Genomic DNA, 22,271 nt, shown 5'->3' with positions numbered 1-22,271 from the left:
AGATATTTTTTTCTGTAAGTTCACCTATTGTTAATAACCCAAAGGTAACACGCACATACAAAATATTTTTACCTTTGTAAATAATAGTTTTAATCAAACTAATACTTTGTCCAATCACCACAAGTTGACGTCACAATCTGGCGGTTGCCTAGCAAGCGTATCAGCAGGCAAGCAATATTTTTACTTTCTGGTTTAATAATGCGATGATAAAGAGGTGAATCAGGCAAACGAAACAAATATGAATTGAAAAAAAATGTTCTCATCACTTCTAGGGCTTTTTGTCATTGACGCATTTTTGCTAGCTTCTTTCTGTATTACAACCTGAACTGGCGGTAGGAAACGACGACGACTGTAGTCTTTTCAAGGGACAAAGTCGCCTCTCTATAATTACCCAGGCAGTCTATTAGAACTACATCTCCCGGAACCGCATTGGCTTAACCGTTGACGAGCGCCAGTGGGTTTTCGTCTTTCACATCAGGGTCTGCGGACAGTAGTTAGCTAACGCTGGTTATTGCCTTTGGCGACAGGATGGGTGTATCGGATTTACAGTGCGATACAAATGCTGGTAAGTGGCTCTATGGTTATTTCTGAGTGGTTAATTTCAGTTTAACTGTAACTGTTGTATGTTTATTAGCAGCTAGCTAACGTTAGCTAGCGTGCATCACCCCAGACCCCGGAGTACTGCGTACCATCAAGTTGTCATAGGATGCAGATCAAAACATCATGTGTCAGTCCTCTGGCGTCAGATTATACATCGCATTGTAGCATCTTCAACAAAAGTTAATGATCAGAGCAACGCATTTTCTGTTGGTCTAATGGTCTACAAGTTGTTTAGGTCGCTAACCGTAGTTAGTGAACGACTGAGACTTAGAATGAGTAAGATATATGGATCTTTTGTTTACACATAAGTAAGTACACACAGCACAGACGTGATTGCTTTCTCCTCCTCGTGTCATCACTATTACACTTTACGTAAAAGGTTATTTTGGTGATTTAGTTCTTGTGTTTTCCAGTCGTTTATTCCACACCTTCTTTTTTTATTCCCACAAGGACCTGTGGTGGATCTATCAGCTCGGGGTATGCAAAAGCTGGATCCAAGTTTCACCTGCTCCGAGGACACTCATACTCTCATCCTGGACCGTAATCACATAATGAAACTGGACTATCTTGAAAGGAGCCCAGAACTTCAGCAGGTAGTTAAACCCTTTGAACACTTCACTCAATATTCCCTGTCTTCATTTACTGGATTACAGTTTAGTCACTGATGACTCCGTGGCTAAATGAATGGTATATTTTCTTGATTTAATGCCTCATCATTAATCTATGTCTTTTCCCCTTTAGCTATCTGTTGCCAGTAACCGTCTGGTGAGAATGATGGGCGTGTCTCGGCTCACAAAGTTGACGGTCCTCAATCTTCCCAATAACAGTATTGGATACATCGAAGGACTCAGAGATCTGCCACACCTCAAATGGCTCAACTTGTCGGGGAACAATATTAAAGTGAGGAGAGAGAGGAGGGATTATCACATACTCCACTGATAATATCTCACTTATTTACAGACATGTAATTGCGTAGATGAAACCATTAGTTTCAGCTCATGTGTGAACAAGTTAACCCCGGTTTGCACTTGTTTACACAGGTCATTGAACAACTCAACAACTGTGTTTCCCTTCAACACTTGGATCTGTCTGACAATAACATATCCACCATTGGTGATGTGACCAAACTGGTCTCGTTAAAGGTGAGAGCTGGAGCCTTTGAGGTCAAAAGCGTGCCTAAAGAAAAAGATGACCATTTCATAATGTACAGTTATATCTTTGATGAATTTTCTGTCAATTTTGCAGACGCTGTTACTGCATGGAAACAGCATTACAACACTTCGTACCGTTCCTGCTCACCTTCCTGCCAACTTGACCATTCTCTCACTGGCAGAAAATGAGATACGGGATCTTAATGAAGTAATTATCCTTTCTCTAACTTGATACAGCAGCACTGATGTCCATTTAAATGATATAGATGCTGATTACCATTGTCGGACCTATTCCATAGGCGTCGTACCTGGCACCTCTCCATGAACTGGAGCAGCTGTCCATTATGAGCAACCCTTGTGTGATGGCAACCCCCTCATTGCCAGGCTTTGATTATCGGCCATATGTCATGAGTTGGTGTCTGAGCCTGAAGGTCGTGGATGGCTATGTAGTATCACAGAAAGAAGGGTGCGTATATTCTTATGCTGTTAGAATCTGCTAGTTGAGATAAATGCAGGAATACAATCAAATATTTCTTATTTATTGTGTTTAATTGTCATGATTACAGTCTCAAAGCAGAGTGGCTCTACAGTCAGGGAAAGGGACGTTCATATCGACCGGGTCAGCATGTTCAGCTGGTTCAGTACCTGGCCACCGTTTGCCCTCTGACATCATCACCAGCTCTGGAGACAGCAGAAGACGCCAAACTGGAGAAGATCCTCAGTAAACAGAGGTATTAATCTGAATAAAGCACACAACATGAAGCTCAAAAAACACGCCTCCATAGCGACGCCAAAGACTATCATCCAATACCCACCATTCATCCATCTTAATGGAATTATTTACTTGAATAACCTCATGTTTGCGCTGATATTTTGCTCTCTCAGGTTTCACCAAAGACAGTTGTTAGAGGAGACTCGAGGAGACGGTCCCAGCCCTCCTCGTCCATCTCAGCTAGACGTGGAGAGGCACAGTCCTTCTAATCCAGTCCCACAAGGGGGAGCCAGAGAGGTGAAGCATGTCGTTGCACCTTCAGCCCAGGAGATGGGTAAGGGGGCTTCGTTGTCTCTCCAGTAACCAGTGCCTTCATTTCGTTTCTGTTTACACATAGTTGTGATGCAGAGCTTTCTCTTCCACAATTGTAACTGTTTGGTGTGCCTACTTAGGTACAGAGCCGGTCGTGCAGTTTAACACCTGGATGACCTGTGATTCTTCTAACCCGTCACTGCCGGTAGTTCGCAGCCCAAGGCTCAGAGAGGAGCACATCTATTTGGAGGATGTGCAGACAGATGAGGAAACGGTTAACATCAGCATGCTTTCCTCAGAGTCCACCTTTCTCCCCTTCACGTCTGATCTGGGGCCACAAACAACCCACTCTGACAGCGAGGACGAGACAGAGACATTTGAACCGGATTCCCTGGCTCCAACGCGACCAGCACAGTCCAAAAAGCACAACACAAACAAGACACATCATTCACCCCTAGTGGTTAAGCAAGAGAGTGGTCTTGAAGAGGAAGTAATTGGTGGTGCAGCCACAACAGCTGAACCACTAGGTATCAGGGTTAGCACATCACAAAGTGATCTGGAAAGATCCTCTGACTTTGATAAAGCAGAGATGAAAGAAACCCCACAGCAGGAAGAATCTGGTATGTGTGCCAGTAAATCAAGTTTGATGGGAGAAGACGGGGCAGCGGTTAAAATCCAGTCATGGTGGAGGGGAACGCACGCTCGGTGTTGTCACCCCATGGCCAGAGAGGTGCGCAGTGAAATCCGCCTGCGCAGGATGCAAGACTACATCCTCTCCCTGTCTGGAAAGTTGGACAGGTAACGACTGGCCATCAGCATTGTTTATTTCTTATTTCATGGCATGAGAATGGTTGTACTTTAAGAAATAATATGTATGGTTGTCACTCATAAATACAGAAGTCACTAGAAGGTAAAAATGGGATTTGTTTGCAGGGTGCAGCAGCAGTATGAAGAAGAGAGGTTACAAAGGCTGGTTCAGGAGGAAGCTGTAAAGTTTCTGTGGAAACAGGTCAGTGATTTAAGTTGTCATTTATCATAACAATCTAATAGTTGAGATCTTCCTGTCTGGACCAAGTGGAGGGCTGACCAACTCATTAACTAACAGATCAACAGTCTGACATTGCCATCATGCTGCTAGCATTGCAAACTAGAGACCATGTCGCGGTGGGATGATCTGGAGATGACACGTCTTCAAATTGTCCTGCCTCATTCGTTTAACCTTTCCTGTGTTCTCCATATAGCTCCAGTCTATGCAGCAGTGGAAGCAGTCCGTGGAGCAGCAGCTGGGCAGCATTAGTCAGGGTGTCACCCCGGCTCAGATTGCAGCTCCTGGACTTTGTGTTGCCACCCCGCCTGTTGCATCCAGCACGGCATACCCACCCAGCACAGACATCTCATTCCCAGACTCTGGCTTCCAGTCGACGAGCGATCAGCAGGCAGCACAGGAGGACAGCTTCCTGAGCAGCGGGACGGCAGACTCTCTGAAGACGGTGCGAGCACTGAGCCCTGTTCATAGCGGCTTTGCTGGCGTTAGCGACGGTGTGGACAGCGCGGACTGCAGCCTGCTGGAGCAGTACCTCTCTTCTGTACAGCAGAGGGAGGAGGAGGCCGAGGAGGTAATCAGTAATAGAACAGAGACACCGCACCCCTCCTCACCAGTATCACCCAGCAAAACAGCACAGTCCAACACGCCCCTGCAGAAGACGGCAGACAGCCAATCAGAGGTGCAAAGAACGGAGGAAACCACTTCTGGCCCTGACTGCGACTCTCCTCCAACTTGCTTCCTGACAGAGAACTGTTGAGTGTGTGTAAAATTGGCACTAACTGTAGAATCGAAATGCGTTGAGGTGAGATTTTGTTCGACAGCCATCTTGATTATTGACCCAGATCTGAAATAGCAGTGCACTTAGCTTCCTTTGTCTATCAAGGCTGATCCCAGGACAGGCTTGAAAACAACGCCTTACTGTGAATGTAAGTCAAGATTTTTTTATAGTTTTTTTTTTATGCGTCACTACTGAAATCCATTCTGTAGCATTTTTCTGTCCGTGTAAAGGAAATTATTGTAATGTAGCTTCAGAACGTATTAGAATGTGAAAGCAATCATTTTATGACGATATACTCTGAGCAGGTTGCTACCTCTGCTGATTAAAAGAACGGGATCGGTTTATCCTATTCTCTATCAGTATCTACTCTATTAAATACATGTCTTTAAGTACAATTCATCCTATTTGGAGTTGATATGTGGAACACAGTGCACCACACAAATATATATGAAACGACGATCAATTATCACATTTTATAGCCAAACTGTTTGGAAATTGTTGTAGGATAAATCTGCAATTATTACTTTCCAATATCTTTGTTGTTTATATTTTGTTCAGAAGATGATCCTGGCACCGTCCAGACATGTGTTGAGGTGAATTGATCGGTGATTATTTGAGCACGATGCCCACACGTGTCGGCAACATCACATTGTTTGGCGCTCAGAACTTGACCATTTAAAGAGAATTTGAAGGGAAGAAGGAAGCAATGGAGGCCAGCTGCACATTCCTCAGCAGTGACTGTGCTCCGACTCCCACACACAGATAAGCAAACATACCCCTGCATGAACCATTATGGGCTTCATTACTCTTATGTCACAATCAAGGTGATTATGAACTCATTGATTACACAATACTCATCTCCACAACATATAATATATGTCTCCATAGGTCTGTTACAGTGATTCAACAGAGAGGGTAATAAGACATAGGATACTTTCAAAACGTCCCCCAAGAAGACTGCAGGGCCCCACATCTGTTTCTCGTTTCAGACACACAGCCTATTTGTTGTAATTTGGTTGTGAGCCTTGTAGAACTTATGTTTAAATAAAAACCCAACCAACTCAGGTATTTGATTAACTTCACAGCAATTTACTAAATTACACATATTACCAGACTAGTGTTTACAAATTAATTTCTATACATGCAGCAATAAAAGCATTTCATCTCAGGAATCTACTTCATTGAATAGAAAGGGTCAGAAGTTAATGATCAGGTGAGTTAATTGATTAATGAGACAATGATGTGTGGCGGTAGACCAGTATGCCCATCAACTATTCATCACTGACCATGGTTACTGACATGGCTTCCTAGAATAGTCTCCTGGGGGTTGAGGTGTGATGAAGATGACCCCTGACCCCTGCGGTGGGGTAATATCACACAGAGGACCTACTCATTAAACGCACTGGCCACCAGAGGACGCAGCGTCACCCCCACCGCCCATGAACCCTCCCCCCTTCCATCCCTCCCCCCACACGGAGCCCGGTCCTGTTTTCCTCCCATCCTGATTACCGGGATCTCTCGGTAACCAGGACTCCCAGCGTGTCATCAGCCGCACGAAGCCGACGCTGTCTCCTCTCCTCCGGCCAGACTCGGCACCCTCCTCCGGTCTAACGGTGCGACTCACGCTCATCCGTCGACGTAATGTGTAAGTGGGGGTGCATTTTATTTATTTTATTTATTTGCAGGGTTAAAACGACAGCATCGCCGGCGTTAACGTAAGCTAACGTGTCTACGACCGTATGAGCGATATTATAGCCTGTATGTGTCGGCATGCCCACCCGCCTTATTATAGGCATGTTATTATTATTACCCCTGCGTCTCTTTGTTGCCGTTGCAGCCGTTCATGTGGCAGCAGTTGATGCAAAAACAGTATAACCTTCATTGTGACCAGCCTTGGTGGATAAATAGGATCTGAACTGCAATGGAAAACGAATCGGTAACAATTTAGATGTAAACAGATTATTATTTAATGTTAATTCCACTGCCTCCAACCTGTTCATGTCAATACGTGCGGTTTAATCCGTACAACACAGGCTGTTTTAATGCATCAACTTCTTTAGGGTTTTAGGAAATGGTGATTTTTTTTTTCATCCCCACAATTCCTGTCATCTCACAGACAAACTAATGGAGGTATTTCCACAAAGGAATCATCATCCTGTATTCCCTTCTGTCTTGTTTTGGGCGGTTCATGCAGCCTACAGCACTTAATATGGAGACACTCAATGAATCTACTGTATTCACAGACACACAGTGTCTTGACTTGCACAGGCAGAATTGGACAGAATTGGCAAGCAGCAAGGCGACTTTATTCACATAGCAAATGTCATGCACCAAGGCAATTCAACGTGCTTCACAGAACAATAAGAACATACAGTAAAAGTAAAAAACAAAAAGAAAAGAATGAAAAAGCATACTGTATATACCATAGATTACTGTACATAATAGCTATCATAGGCTACTGTATATCTGTATAGGGTACTCTGAGTGGTCTTGCACTGTTGCTGCTGACCCTCAATTAGTTTCAAAGTCAAGATATACTGGACATCAGAATACAGAGTCACACAGTGAATATACAGTCATTTAGAATTGGATGCTGAGGACAAAATGGAAATTGACATCAGGCATAATGGATTTTTGTAGCAACAACAATAACATTAATTGCTTGAAGGTCGGTTGCTAAAACAGCCCGTTTTAGGGAGATAATCAATGACAGGCTTGATGCCGTTAACCACATCCCGACTTCCCCATCTCTCTCAAAGTACTTACACAGAAAAGAATATCTGCTAGGGACAAGGACGACAAAGATGGACAAGTAAAGGCAAAGACTAGACGGGACTGTTATGCAAAAAGCGATGGAGGAGCTGATGTCACCAAACCAACATGATTCTTGTGCTGCGAGGCAGCTAATGTGATGGGTCTGCTGGACCAAAGAGCATTAAGAGTGACGGGAGATAAGGAAGAGAGGAAATGATGCGACTGTGCATTGCAAGATGGAGGGTGATGTCATTGCTTTAACAAGGAATAACAAGTGATCAGATTAAGTAGTTATCAAGTATACAGTCAATTTCTCTGTGATCAGCTTGAAGGTAAAATGCTGCCCAAACATTATCCATCAGTGTTAATGCTCTATCATTTAATGTATAATTACAATGACGATGTCCTTTGTCTTCTGTCAATTTGGATGCAGTACTTATAATGGAGTATTTTTTGTACACTGCATTAACATGTCTACATATACACAAGTGGAACAACATCACCCTTGTTTTCAAACTAATTATCAAGTTTAAAGACCAACAAAAACTCAAATGTATGGAAACGGCAGACACAGAGATGCAAAAGCAATATGTTTTCATATGTCCATGAAAAGTGCTAGTGCTAGTTTTCTATCTGTTCATCCTTCTTGTTGACAGAGCATCATTTGCAGAAGACGAAATGGAGCCCTCATCGCCGGTGTGACAACGTAGAGTGAACCAGGGCCTGATCATGGGAGACAGAAGGAGGTCACCATGTGCCGAAATCTGTCGAAATATGCCCTCATCTTCCTCTTCCTAGCCCTCTCTGGCCTCATCTTCCTGTTACGCAACATCCACACTGTGGAGGTGAGGAGAGGAGGGCTTTTCTTAGTTTCCTTGGAAGCTTATGAGGACAGTTTACAGAACCTGTCTTCATCACTGGGTGGAAATATTACATTATTAAGAACTCCGCTGTTGATAGCAGTCAACATTCATGAATAGTTTATGGTGGCACAGTCTTCTGTTATGGGTAAACCTGAGATGATTGGAGCCAACTGGTGGTAGAATGTGGTCACAGAACTCAAGAACTCATGACGCTTTCACAAAGGTCTAATAGGATACAGAGATGTAGTGACATTGTTTTGGGTAGAGTGTTCTGCCAGTCATAGGTTGATGGTCCCATCTCATGTAGCACCTCTTAACTCTCCTTTATCCTCAGAACTGGAACTGCCACACGATTTCAGCTCTCTACCAGCTCCAGAGCAGGATCCAGTCGTCCTTCATCCCGGTGAATCTCCCCACTTTTCATCACAACCGAACCTTCTGTGCCCATCTGGGCCAGAAACCCTTCCCTGAGGATGAACTGGAAGAGCGCTACCTGTTGGACTCCATCTCCTGGCCCGGGCCTCCCCCTGGCTCTACGTCGACTGCCCTGCGCCAGACGAGTGACCCCGTGCACAGCCTGTTCGCCATCCTCCCCACCAAGGAAGGGAGGGAGTGGCATGTGGGCGACCAGCTGGAGGCCCTCGTCCAAATGCACGACTTCCAGGGTCGTCCCAAGCGCTACGGTGGGGATTTCCTTCTGGCCAGGCTGCACTCCCCGGAGCTGGGAGCAGGTGTAGCAGGTAAAGTGCTGGACCACAGGAATGGGTTTTATTCTGCTATGTTCCCGCTCCTCTGGGTGGGGTCTGCACAGGTTGAGATCACGTTGGTGCATTCAAGCGAAGCTGTTGCTGTGCTGCGACGGTTGAGGGAGGAACGTCCCGATCGAGTGTTTTTTAAGAGTCTGTTCCGCCTGGGCTTCCTGTCTGAAACTACTGTGTGCAACATGTGCCTGCCCCCGGACCAGCAGCCCCTGTGCAACTACACGGACCTCTACACAGGGGAGCCCTGGTACTGCTACAAGCCTAAGATGCTGAGCTGTGACAACAGAATCAACCACGCCAAAGGAGGCTATCTGAAACACCTCATCACCAACAAAGAAGCATTGCTTTTCCAGAGGTTTGTCCGATTATATGTCGTGATGTGACATAATGCACTGCATACACTGTCCTGATGCAGGAAATTACTTTAAAAAATGAAACTAAAAATAAGCTTTTATATGAAAAAAAAAAGTAAATATTAAAATTTTCTATAGGAACTGGGGAAGTTGGTAAGTATTAAGAGGCGTACTAATGCACTGTTGATTTTGGTCTTAGATTAGATAGATTATCACCAGACTCAACACTTTTAATGATCAGTTCTGTTTCTTTTATCTTAGTGGTGTAAACATTAAAGTTTGCATACACGCTTCAGGAACCGACAGAATCAACGTGCTGCCTCCCAGGAAAGGTACAACCCACCTGCAGAGTAACGTTTTTAGTTTGTGTGTTGTTCTTGCTTTCATCTATTCCCTTCATTTTATTATTTTGTTTCTCGTCCTTCAGAAATAGAGGTAGAGAACAGCAGTATGAAACCAGAACCCACGCCTGCAGCGTCTGGATATTACTACGAGGACATATGGAGGCCGCTCGGTGGCGTTAAAATGCGGCAATTCAATGAATCATCCGCCATCACTCAGTGTTTGAAGAACAAGGTGATCAACATGTACGGGGACTCGACTGTCAGGCAGTGGTTTGAGTACCTCCTTGCCTTAGTACCAGGTGGGTGATGACTTTTTGTCTCCTCTTTTATTCTCACGCATTTTGCCTCGTGTATGTTTTCTCACCGCGACCTCCATTCATTCTGCCTTCCGCAGGATTAAAGGAGTTCAACCTGCACAGTCCTAAAAACGTGGGGCCCTTCATGGCGGTGGACAGCGCCCATAACATCCTGTTGAAGTACCGCTGCCACGGCCCGCCCATCCGCTTCTCCACCGTCATGTCCAGCGAGCTGCGCTACGTTTCAAACGAGCTGGACGGCCTCTCGGGGGGTCCCAACACCGTCGTGGTCCTCAGCATCTGGGCCCATTTCAGCACCTTCCCCGTGGAGGTGTACATACGGCGGCTCCGTCACATCAGGCGCTCCCTGGTGAGACTTTTGGAGCGAGCGCCGGGGACGATCGTCGTGATCCGCTCGGGCAACCTCCAAGCCCTGGATCAGGAGGTGAGCCTGTACAACAGCGACTGGTACTCCCTGCAGCTGGACGAGGTGCTCAGGTCCATGTTCAAGGGACTGAACGTGCTCCTGGTGGACGCCTGGCAAATGAGTTTAGCGCACCACCTTCCTCACGCTCTCCACCCACCTCCAGTCATCGTCAAGAACATGATTGACACGCTTCTGTCTTACGTTTGCCCAGAGAAGAAAAAGAGCCAACTGATATAGAGGAAGAGGAGTGGATCCGTGTTTTCTGTGTGAATCCATCATCCTAAATGGTTAAAGTTACAAGTGTTCTCCAAAGCTACACACCCTTTAAATACTGTCTTTATCGAAGACTGACTTCTAGTACTGAACTCCGTTTCCTTTCCTGTTAGATTTAATTCTGAATCCCACAATGCTCATTTCATTCTGAAAATGCCAAAGACTTTGGCACAGGGATTGTTACTCCCCATCTGCTTTTGTTACCAAAGTGTTTTGTGTGTATGCAGTACTTTTTTTTTCACACTTTTATACTTTGCATATATTTGTTTGTTTAGCTTTGCCAAAGCTGAAGACTCAGTGAGTTGTAATCTCTCAGGCTGTGTTCTCGTGCTCTGATGCCATGTCGCAACATGTTGACCACACTTATTTATGTCAAGCTATTCAACATGAAATACAGCTTTATAATAGTTATCCGTTTTTGCAAACTACTACATACTTGAACTACGGTGTTGTGAAATATCGTCTACGTGCCCGATTTAGTTTAAAACTGTATTTTAGGTGTTCACAGTACACAGCATCACCGTAACGCATAGATAAAAATAATAAACTGCTGAATATATAGCACTTTTATCTAAAGTGCTTCATTTTTTATGGTCAAAACATTTATCACAAGATTTGACTTTTTCCTTCTCAAACTAATCAGATCAGCCTTCAGACTTTTTCAACTTTCACACTTTAGTAAATGTCCATCACTTCAGATGCTGGCAGTGGTGTGTGTGTGTGTGTTGATTTGAGGCTTGACCTTTGCATACGTTTCTAATATCAGTTCTTTTGTATCAATAGCCAACTTTCTATTGCAAAGATTTCCATTCTGTGTTCAATTTTAATTCTAGATGTTTTCTATGGACACATTATCACCATAAAAGACTGTATGCTGTCCCGTGTGAATCATAGGCAGACAGTGAAAATTGAAGTTATCGGGTCTGTATGATACAGAGAGAAAATGTGCCTATTTTCTGTGTAATCCTGTTTGTCCCCAACAGTGATCTAAGGCTGATTATTAAGAGACTTTATCAGAAATTAAAAGAGCAGAGTTGTCGTCATGTTTGTCAAATATGTTAATATATATATATATATATATATATATATATATATATATATATATATATATATATATATATATATATTTACCAAGTAGCACAGGTTCAGTATTACAACCTGAAGAAATGATGACATGAACGTGTACACACTAGCACGACCTGCTGGAGCCATCAAGAAGCACAATGACTGCAAAGAAAGCCCGAAAGAAAATGGCCAATATAACTCATTTTGTTGACGATTTTATTTAAAAATTTCAAGTTCCCTTTAAAAAGTATCTGTCAGTACTAAAGCTTGCTGAGCATCATGTTCTGTAGGAGTAAAATATAAAGATACAGTCCATCAGTAACTTTGGCGAAAACATCACAACAGACATCCGTACAGAACTAAAAGGAAAAAGAGCCCGTTGTATACAAACACACACAATCTCCAACAATGCTTCCTCTGAATACATTCAAGGGAATATAAGCGCCTCCCATCAAGACTGGCTGGATCTCACAGGATGGCAGAGACAAAGAAATAGATTGTTGAGTGTTTTTATGTTTGAGTGCAGGTTAAATCATGTGTGCAGATAAGAGAGGAGTGTAAAATCTGAAGAAGCAGCTACAGGGATGAGCCAAATGTGTCACTTCTTCTATGTCCTGAGGTCACACAGGAAGAGGCACTGGGAGTTTCTGTTCCATTTTTTTTTATATAATTTTGCTTCAAGCGTCACAATGAGTCATCTTTTGATTTGTGTCAAGACAAGAGGAAGCATTGTTCTTTACTGTGAGCCACCGCTTTCTTTTTTTTGTTTGCCATTTCTTATGCAGCAGCTCTGGTCCTCAGTAACAGATTTTCAGAGCTGAATGCAACATTTTAGCTGGAAAAATCCAGTGGAAGGAGCTTAGTTTACGTTGTAGCGGTTGTGCTTATGATATTTGATATGTGCAGCTATAAAATATTTTAGCCAAGACCTTCAATCAAGTATGGAGAACTGATAGATCAAAATATACAGCACTGAAAGAGGAGAATACAACTTGTACTTGACATTTCAACACAAGGTCATAGAGAATAATAGCGACTGCTTGTATGGCATCTAAATTAAAAGGGCCACTGTCCTTCTGCAAGGAGGGCAGAGACTTACTAACGGCTATAAATGAAAGGAAGAAACTAACAGAAAAGCTCACAGGCAAGAATCATTGGCAACATTTCTCAACTGAGGCAATGCAGAAATTGTACGTGACACCACGGCAGCATACTGATTTCAGAGAGAGAGCGAGGTTCACACGTCCTGGACAGTCATGGCATCCTGTGGCCAGTTGTATGTGTCCAGAGTAAAGGAGTCGTAATCTGGACTGTAGATGTGAGACAGCACAAACGCCTCCTTGTCTTTGGGCTCGGGGTACAGCGAAGCCACGTTGTGTTTATATGCATAGTCGACAATCTGGGCGGAGAAAGAAACGTGGATGTGTTCGTTATTTTATTGGACACAAGATTGTATGCTGAATTTAAACGTTTTCTGTTAGTAAGTAAGTTAGTAAATGTGGGCAGGGCTCATTGAAAAAATCGATCTAATCACATGCACACAGTCCTGATAGAAGTGTTAAAGTCTTAATAATATCAAAATATATTTTTTAAATTAGTTAGAATTTTTTCTTAGCGGCTTTGGTGCAAAATGCAATTAATAGAACATTTTAAAAAGAGAATTCAGATTTAATATCTTAAATTAGACCCTTATCTACATTCAATTAATTAAACATTTTTAATGTGCAATTACACTTCCCAATCACACAAAATCACAATTTCACCTTCAGCAAAACAAATTCTACCCAGTGACATCCATTTTTAAGAAAATGTTGTTGTATGTAAACACAAACAACTACACTTTAAGGGACGCAATTTACTCGCAATTAGCTCTACATACAAACCATCATTTGCCACAGTAAACCCTTGTGATATGTGTAAAAATGGCCGAAGACCTTTATCCATCGTGAGGACAGAAAGATCACCCACCTTCACTGCGATCTTGAAGGACACCTCTCTGATGGAGTTGAGAGGAGGATAGAGTCTTCCCTCCGCCAAGTGCTCCTCTGTTACCATGCTAGCTATCGCCTGAAACAATAAAGTTGGTTTGAAGTCAAACTAAAGCGCAGAAAGAGTCCTTAAAATACTATTACAAAGTTAACGCATCATAAACATGTGACAGATTAGTGAAGGCAATACCTCTGCTGTGGTGAGGAAGACGTCGTCAGATATGTGGCGCACTCCACAGGCGATGACGCCCAAAGCGACTCCAGGGAAGACGTAGGCGTTGTTTCCCTGGCCGGGGTAGAAGGTGCGGCCGTCGGCCAGCGTCACCTTGTTGAACGGGCTTCCGCTGGCGAAGATGCCCCGGCCCTAAAGAAGGAAAGACGGGGAGAATCACTGGGGTGCCATGGAGAAACATTTCTGCAGGGGGCAGCGGTGTGAAAGTGTAATAGGACACACTGTGGATTTACACAATGATTACTGCTTTCTGACAATAGCTGCATCCAGTTTTCTGACTCCACATATGAATTACAGCAATGAGACGTAAAAAGGTCATCTAAAATCTATGGAGGATGATAATTACGTCTGTGAGCTGGTAGCACTGTTCGGCCGTGCACTCCGCCTTGCTGGTTGGATTACTCAGGGCGAAGATGATGGGTCTCTCGTTGAAGGACGCCATGTCTTTGATTATCTTCTCAGTGAATGCTCCTGCGATCGCGGCCACGCCTTCATGTTCAGGGAACACAGCGGAGGGAGAATCCATCAACAGGAGGTTGCTTAAATGTCACAAGCTCCGATGGGAAGATGTGAATACAAGGTGCCATTTATAGGATTCACACATGGGTTAATTACAATCATCCGTTTCTACTTAGAATTATTTTCATATTATTTCTTCTTTAACATTTAAGAATGAAAGATGTTAGAATTTAAATCTTTCTTGCTGTCATGTTATCAAAGGGATGCAACAATTTTGATTGAAACGCTAAGAACATCTTCCGGTTTATCACACATGCAGTGTTTTGATTTAGACCCATGAATACTAACATTATGCGTCTGAAGTCTTCGAGTGAGTTAGTTGGATTTGTAGCAGATTACTGAGTTGTTATTGTGCTTAGCGACGCTGGAGGGGACAACATTCACCTTTATTAGGTTTCTCTGTTTTTCCACAACTGATCAGGAATGACCATAAACAGATGAAACAAACAATGAGAGTTATGAAGGGGTTTTGTTTGAACACCGTTAAAAACCACAGAGTGACCTTCCAGAGAGACTCACCTATGATCGCGGTGGGTTTGATGGTGTTCACCACTTCCTCCAGGGTCTTTATGTGCGGGTGATCGTGAGCGAACTCCTCCTTCTCGTGGTTAATATGGCCTCTTCCCTAAATTTGAGTGAAAATGTCAGGTTTTTTTTCCCGCTGTTTGGTTATTTACACACTGAGCGAGAGATGCACACATTACCTTTACAATGAGACCTTTTGAGTCCACCATCCAGATTCTCTTGGCTGCTTCTTCTCTACTTACTCCCTCTTTGGCCATGGCCATCATGAGCAGGTGAGCGATACCCAGAGCAGCCTGGCACGAAAAAAAAGAGAAAGAAGAAAAACAGGATCATTCGCCATCAACTTCAGCTAGTTATAAATGTGTCATCTCAGCGCTTAAGGGCAGTTATGTTATTTCAAAGCAGAATAAAATCCTGCTCACCTCGCCCGCCCCCTGGAAAACCACTCTGTGGTCTAAGAGAGTGTTCTTTGTGATCCTCAGAGCAGCTAAGATCCCAGCAACAGCGACTGAGGCCGTGCCTGAAGGGAAAAAAGAAAACACGTACATGTGTGGTTTTCAGTTGTGTGGCTTGTGATATTTGAAAGTAAAAAAATTATCTTCTTGTGACTTTTCTGCTTCTCTATTCTGTTAATCATCGCAATCATCGTCACATTCATCCTTAGACCTCTTGTGACAGATTTAATGGCCTCATATTTAGTATTTTTCTGAGCATTTCCATGTTATAGCATATGTTATTGTAAAAGTGTTTACTATCAGCAGTTGTGTTTTTTTGTTTGTTTTATGTCTAGAGCCAACCATCCCAACACCAGCAGTAGTAAGAGTAGGAGAAGGTACCAGAGGGCTCCAGCAGGGGGAGCTGATACCTCACTTTCTTCATTTCATTTTTTCACATTTAACTTTCTCTTTGGTGACATGAAATCTCAAAACCAGTGACTGACTAAGTACATTGGCCAGGAATGAGGTGATCTTGCCAATGAAGTGAATCACTGAAAAAGCTGCAGTTATGTCACATTCTGCCTGACGGAGGGATATGATTGAACACATTGCCGTGACTGAGGCTTCTGAGTGTTTAAGTACCCTGGATGTCGTCGTTGAACGTGCAGTAGCGGTGCCTGTATTTGTGGAGGATGCGAAAGGCGTTGCTGTTGGCGAAATCCTCAAACTGTATCAGACAGTTCATCCCGTACCTGCAAGGCGACAGAGCGACGGAGTCAGACGTCAAGAGTCGCTCACTAATTCCTGTTTACCCCATTCCTGTTTCTACTCACTTGTCTGTGACTGCCTGCATGAACTCGTCCACCAGGTCGTCGTACTCCTTTCCTCTGATTCTCTTGTGCTTCAGTCCAATGTACAGGGGGTCATCGAGCAGCTCCTGCACCAAAAAAAAAACCAATCAGTTGATCAATCGGTGAGACACAACTTGACCTTGATCACCTTTCTGTTTTAGAACTGATCAAACTCCTCCGATATGGACGCCATCAAGAAACGGCTGATAAGAGTTGATATGAAATGCTGCAACAGCTCATAAAACCTCGATGCAGCCGCCCTGCAGCTCTGCGATCAAACACACCTGGTTGTCGGTGCCAACGTCCAGCAGCACCGGGAGACACTGCTGCGGCCGAACGCCGCCGCAGGCCGTGTAGAGCGCCAGCTTCCCGACAGGAATGCCCATACCGTAGCCTCCCAGGTCCCCCAGGCCGAGGATACGCTCTCCGTCCGTCACCACCACGGCCTACAGGAGAACACACATTAGTAATACGTAGCGGACATTTCTCATGGATGAGTAGCTGCGTGCGTGTGCGTACCTTTATGTTTTCCTCGGGCCAGGAGTTGAGCATGGTGGCGATGTGGCCTTTATCATGGATGGTGATGAAGAGTCCTCTGTAAACAAGTAGGTTTTGATTATAAAGGCAGCGGTAGTGAGTGGATGTTGCACGCTTGTAGATCAAACGGTGATGAAAATCAACCTGAAACTTGCCGGACAAAAAGGTAGTCCATGACACGGATTGTTTTAAAGCCTTAATAAAGAAGAATGGCATTAAAACAGGCTGAATCTCACCGTGGTCTCCTGAAGGCGAGTCCATACTGTTGGCAGGCCAGACCGACGGTGGGAGTGTACACGATGGGCATGAACTCCTCGATGTCAGAGGTTAGCAAACGGTAGAACAACTTCTCGTTCCTGTCCTGCAGCGTCATCAGCAGGATGTACCTGAGAGGGAAAGAGCCGTCCAAGCCACCATTTTTGTTTTTAGGAGGCTGACACATTTTCCTCAGATTTAAGTTGATGGAACTACGTTTTAAAAGATGTCTGCATCAAATATAGGGAGAGATGGAGAAGTAGGTCAAGCAGTTTTCTGATGCAAGTCTTTACTAGGCCACTGGATCCTGCATTACCAGTCTTTGATGTGACATTAAATAAACCGACGCCTGGCGAGAACAGATGTGGTGGAGAACAGATGTGGTGCGCTTAAGAAGATTTGAGCTCTTTCGACATGCATCTGTATTCCTGAACAGCTCTCCGGCGTGGTTTTTTTTTTATTGTAAAATCGCCCTCACTTGTCCAGGGGATTGCTGCGTGTTTCGTAGCTCTTCATGACGCGCAGCACTTGCACGTCCTGGGAAAGGAAGCACGGCGGCAGCAGGCCGTGGATGCCCAGCTGCTGGCGCTCCTCCAGGGTGAACGCCATTCCCTGCAGAGTGGAAAAGAGGCGGTTATACAACAGTGTGATGCCTGAAAGAGCTCACACAGGATGAAGCCCAAAAGCTAAATAAGACCTTAGAAAACCCAGACCTCAGTGACTCATACGTTAGTCATCACGGTATGTGGTTGGTTATGACTCACACCCGCCGCCCAAATACCGCGGTTTCTCGGATTTATGCATTCGCTCTCATTTTTGTGTGGAAACACTGGTAATAGGAGAACATTGAAGTCCTACAACTTGGAGCAATACACAACACAAGGCCAGGCTTTCATTGTGGTAAGCAGACTTGTACCCCTCGGCCTTCTGGTTACGCTCAGCGCTGCTGCTCCTGCGTCTCAACGTTGGCCAGCTGCCCAAACAGTGATTAGAAGGGAGCGTGAGGTTTAATCTATTTATTCTGTCCAATAGTGTGGAGGCCTGAACTCACTCCCCTGTCAGCTTCTCTTTCCTCATCTCTGCTGTATCGCTCTCTCTCCGTTTCCTCCTGATTCTTACACGTCAGAGGAAACTCTGACCTACATGGGCAGCAAACGGGCCTTCTACGGCTTGTGTTTGTCTACTGCGAGTCTGTGAGATATTTGAACACGCCCTTGTCCCGGTGAAATACTCATGCCGGAGTGTGAAACGTGATAGCGGGGAAGATACACTTCTAGTAATTCAATCGGCATACAATCGTTACGTCTACAGTTGTTCCACAAGCCGCATGCTTTCCATTGAGGAGTATTTTGATGATACGTGTTGGACAGTTGAACGGCACTATAAAGGCAAGCGACAGTCTGCACAACAAAGGGTCTGCCTTCAGCTTGGTCTACATCAAAGCAAAGTTGACAAGAAAAAAGCCCTTTTAACCCTTTTAGAAATGCCGTTTCAGCTCTACTTCAAAACGGAGATACACTGACACACGCCTGCCTTTTATCCCAAACCAGACGGACATTAAACAAGCTGAGAGTTCTCAAACTTATATAAAAAACAGAAAACGTTTTACATATAACAACTGTATCTGCATAACATGGCCACAGAGAAAATCACCGATGTTTGGGCTGATAAAAAATGAGTCTAAATCATCACTTATGACCCGCTGGAAGTGTGTGGTTGTGTCTGTGTCTGCAGTGACTCCGCCCTCTGTCGGTATTTTCTCTTTTCTTCTTATTTAACTGTGCTAAAGAATCTTCTGGGCGTCAGCAAAGAGCACCTAGACCCCACGTGGGGGTCTAACCTCCAATAAGCAGGATGTGCAGCCAGTCGTGGTTCCCAGGTCAAACACTGTGGCTTCGTCACGCCCGACCTGCCCAGCTACACTCTTAACCTGGAGCAGGAACTAAAACTTTAAAGGAGAGAGCGAGACTACGTGTGGGTGGGAACAGTATAAACCTCATCTCAGTAGTGGCTCAAATCCAAACCTTATCAAGGATTACTCCATTTACAACATAATAGCATTACATAATCACATGTGCTGCATTTATATGGTCACTGGTATTGTTTGACATTTTGTGAGGTCACTGTAATTCGTGTGGCAGGTCTCCAGAAAGAAAGAGGATTGTTAGCAGGATCAGAAAGGTGGCGTTCCTCAGTAAATACAGTTATATGTTGGAGTTACTCTGATGAGGAAAGGGTTGGCAGTAAGCAGTTACTCCAGTTACATGTTTAAGCACCACCACCCGCCGACATGAACTAAGATTTACTTTGTATTATTTCCGTCTAAGTGGTGCTTAACTTGCTGACTGCTTCCACCAAATTGACCTGTAAGTCAGCGTGTAACTGCTGACTGGGCGCCAGCGTCTGTGGAAGGAACTGTGACCGACCTCCCATCAACCCAAATCAAAGCAATAAACAGTATCTGTCCCGCTGGAGTGCAAGCCAGGAAAAAAAAGTATTCCCTGTTTTTATGAGTCATTTAGTGGCTGTTTATTTTAGATTAGCTCAGCAACTGCAGCATCTTTGGGAAGAACTTTTTCCAACCCTGGGACCACAAAACTGTTATTGTTTTGTGTATATGCTTCTACACAAGAAGAATGCCATCCGTATGAAGACATCCTCATGAGAGGTATTCACCAGCAACAATCTTAACAGATCCCACCCAGAAAGCAATGAGCCATTCAAAGGCAGAGCATGACTGGTTTTCATCAATCAAACTACGTAAACAACAGGCTGCCCAATTAACAATGGCTTTAAAAGAGGTATTTTTGCACTCTCTCTGCAAACTCTTGCACACTTATTACTTATGTGCCATTGGTGAAGCTGCCACATACCCAATGTTGCTTCACCAGCTCACTTACATTGAAGCTCTGGCATAAGGTGTCGCTATGCAGCACCATGTCGTACTTACATTGTATTCTCTGTTTGTATATGTACCACCACCACACAACACGCGGGACGCCATGTTATCTGTAAACAGTCGCTTGAACACACGGTCTGCACAGGTTCGATTTCGCATTAAGTCCATACATCCAAAAATCCCATAATCCACCATCAGTGTAAAACTTCACAGTGTACGAATATAAGGGGAATGTAGCAGCTTTCTTGCCTTCGGAGATGCTAATATAAGTAGTTATAATATTTATATATATATATAAGCTAAAATACAAACCAGTCGCTGGCTTGTGTAATCTTTGTGTAAATGTAGTGCAAGTCTTTCCTGCTTTTCTTGGCTTTTCTTCGTCGTCTTTGGGGCTTTGTTCCTATTTGCTGACATCTTACAGACCAAAAGCCTATTGAATATTTCCTTTTAGCCCTAAAATGCATACAAATGGATATCTAATGGGCTGCTGGAGATTGGTAACAAAATGAAACCCACCTTATTGACAATTGCCAAATATATAAAAGATTAAAAAAAATCTTCTTTAAGCATTACGTTCTCATCTTTACCTGTTGTCATAAATAAAAGGAAAAATGTATGGCAGATATGTGTAACATGAAGAAAAACATTAATAGGAATGTACTGCTGGAGATTGGCAACGAAATTAAACACACCTTATTGGTAACGAAATTAACGCACCTTATTGAGGTGTGGGTTTCTGGTGATGTCGTAGCCCCGCTTCTTGGTGCTGACGCTGCCCTTGCTGCCCGTCCCGGAGTGGCAGACCCGCACAGCCTGGAGAGAGGCCCCGTCGGCGGGCACGCCACCAGCGGGGTGACCCGGGGAACCTGCGAAGACCCTCATCCCGCCCGCTGCTGCCGTGCGCCTGCACAGGGACAGCGCGGCTCTTGCTGGTAGGGAGCTCATGCTACCTGCGGGGCGACAACAAGCGGCCAGTGTCGGTCAAATCCCGCTGCTGGTTCAACAAACTCACCTTCAGAAGTTCCTTCACGAAAGGGCACGCGACCCTGAAACTCCGCACATACCGCGAACCGTGCACGTTACCACGTAAATAACCTGCTATAAGCGCGCGCGAGTGAACAGTAAACACGAACCATTAGCTTCACACCAGCTGAGTCACAGTTATACACAAACACCATGCATATTACTGCGAATAAATATATACATATAAACAGCTATATAGTTAATAAATGATCCAGTCGATGTTTTCAGTGTGTTAACATTAGCATCCAGCGGTGTGTGTTTGCAGAAGCTTAGCTAGCTCCCGCTGCTTTTATCAAAATGTAGCGTTTTATTAATGGAAAACTCTGCGCAGCTGCTAACGCTAGCTAGCGGCTAGCAAACGCTTCAGTTGCCCTCACCTGAAAACGGTGAGAAGCTGCTGCGTCTCTGATATCAATCCTTCATATGAGGCGCTTCCTTGCCCGGTGTTCGCGTTTATGATCTGTTTATCAGTGGATGTTGTGGAGGATCGACAGCTAACAGCTGATCTAGGACCATTTGACACGGACGGTCTCGCTTCCCCGCAGGAGCCACCCAATCAGACGCCAGCATGCAGGACTCCGGGGCGGCCCAAACCCCACATCCCCACCCACCCCCTCCCTCGTGATCCAGTAAACTATTATTATTCATATAAATTAATCAGTTACATAATAAAGTATATTATATATGTATATATCATATAATATACATATATATCGAAAAGCACAGTTTATATTCTAATAGAAATTATCTCAGAATAACAAAGAACTTGCCTTTACACTGTTATGATTACTGAAGTTACACTGGTTACGCAGCAGTGGCAGTGTTTCATTTTTGTGGTTAAAAAAAAAAAAATCTGTTTTCGACCCTTTTTTCAACTTTTAAGTCATGCTTTGACCCAAACAATCACCACTGAACTCAGATCAGTGTGTAGAGTCTGCAGATCACATAAATAGCCTCTGGCTCCCCCTGCTGTCAGGAAAGCTTCTCTACCTAATCAGACTCCAGTGACTCGAGCGCAGTGATGCCCAGTTTAACCTGTTTTGTAGCCTTTGGGGCAAAAACGTTCTTATCAAGTGAACACAGCACACCATAAATGACAGTCACAGAAAACTTAGCGTGCAGAAAACCAACGTAAGTCTTGGATTTTATGAACTCACAATTTGTAACAGGTCTCCTCATACAGGTGAGTTAATTTATTCTTTTCTCTGTTTTAATTAGATCATGGTAAATTGATGAACGTTATTTAGGTGTGCACCATGTCAGCAAAA

At 44.1% G+C, this 22,271-nt stretch overlaps 3 protein-coding genes across 3 annotated transcripts; 2 read left to right on the top strand and 1 right to left on the bottom strand.

Annotated features, from left to right (window-relative positions):
- Window positions 1–445: 445 nt before the first annotated feature.
- cep97 (centrosomal protein 97) lies at window positions 446–5,044 on the top strand. Its single transcript, XM_084023485.1, has 11 exons — window positions 446–565; window positions 1,051–1,193; window positions 1,342–1,500; window positions 1,641–1,742; window positions 1,846–1,959; window positions 2,051–2,217; window positions 2,318–2,482; window positions 2,637–2,797; window positions 2,916–3,573; window positions 3,709–3,784; window positions 4,017–5,044. The coding sequence occupies exons 1-11, from the start codon at window positions 529–531 to the stop codon at window positions 4,575–4,577; spliced, it is 2,343 nt and encodes a 780-aa protein (XP_083879611.1). The 5' UTR covers window positions 446–528; the 3' UTR covers window positions 4,578–5,044.
- An 883-nt stretch (window positions 5,045–5,927) lies between these two features.
- nxpe3 (neurexophilin and PC-esterase domain family, member 3) lies at window positions 5,928–11,706 on the top strand. Its single transcript, XM_084023496.1, has 6 exons — window positions 5,928–6,243; window positions 8,009–8,197; window positions 8,550–9,331; window positions 9,591–9,661; window positions 9,757–9,972; window positions 10,068–11,706. The coding sequence occupies exons 2-6, from the start codon at window positions 8,105–8,107 to the stop codon at window positions 10,631–10,633; spliced, it is 1,728 nt and encodes a 575-aa protein (XP_083879622.1). The 5' UTR covers window positions 5,928–6,243; window positions 8,009–8,104; the 3' UTR covers window positions 10,634–11,706.
- A 230-nt stretch (window positions 11,707–11,936) lies between these two features.
- me3 (malic enzyme 3, NADP(+)-dependent, mitochondrial) lies at window positions 11,937–21,538 on the bottom strand. The gene is made up of 15 exons (XM_084022385.1): window positions 21,381–21,538; window positions 20,698–20,930; window positions 17,557–17,690; window positions 17,060–17,209; window positions 16,806–16,881; window positions 16,571–16,732; window positions 16,269–16,372; window positions 16,078–16,187; window positions 15,421–15,518; window positions 15,178–15,291; window positions 14,993–15,098; window positions 14,301–14,443; window positions 13,913–14,086; window positions 13,703–13,801; window positions 11,937–13,133 (listed from the first exon to the last, which is right to left on the bottom strand). Exons 2-15 carry the CDS (start codon window positions 20,923–20,925, stop codon window positions 12,972–12,974), a joined length of 1,860 nt encoding a protein of 619 aa, XP_083878511.1. The 5' UTR covers window positions 20,926–20,930; window positions 21,381–21,538; the 3' UTR covers window positions 11,937–12,971.
- Between the last annotated feature and the right edge of the window lie 733 nt (window positions 21,539–22,271).

The sequence above is a fragment of the Eutrigla gurnardus genome (genome assembly GCF_963514095.1).
Source record: "Eutrigla gurnardus genome assembly, chromosome: 12".
Classification (NCBI taxonomy): domain Eukaryota; kingdom Metazoa; phylum Chordata; class Actinopteri; order Perciformes; family Triglidae; genus Eutrigla; species Eutrigla gurnardus.
Note: the sequence above shows the minus strand (reverse complement) of the source record. Positions and strands in the feature narration are given on the sequence as shown.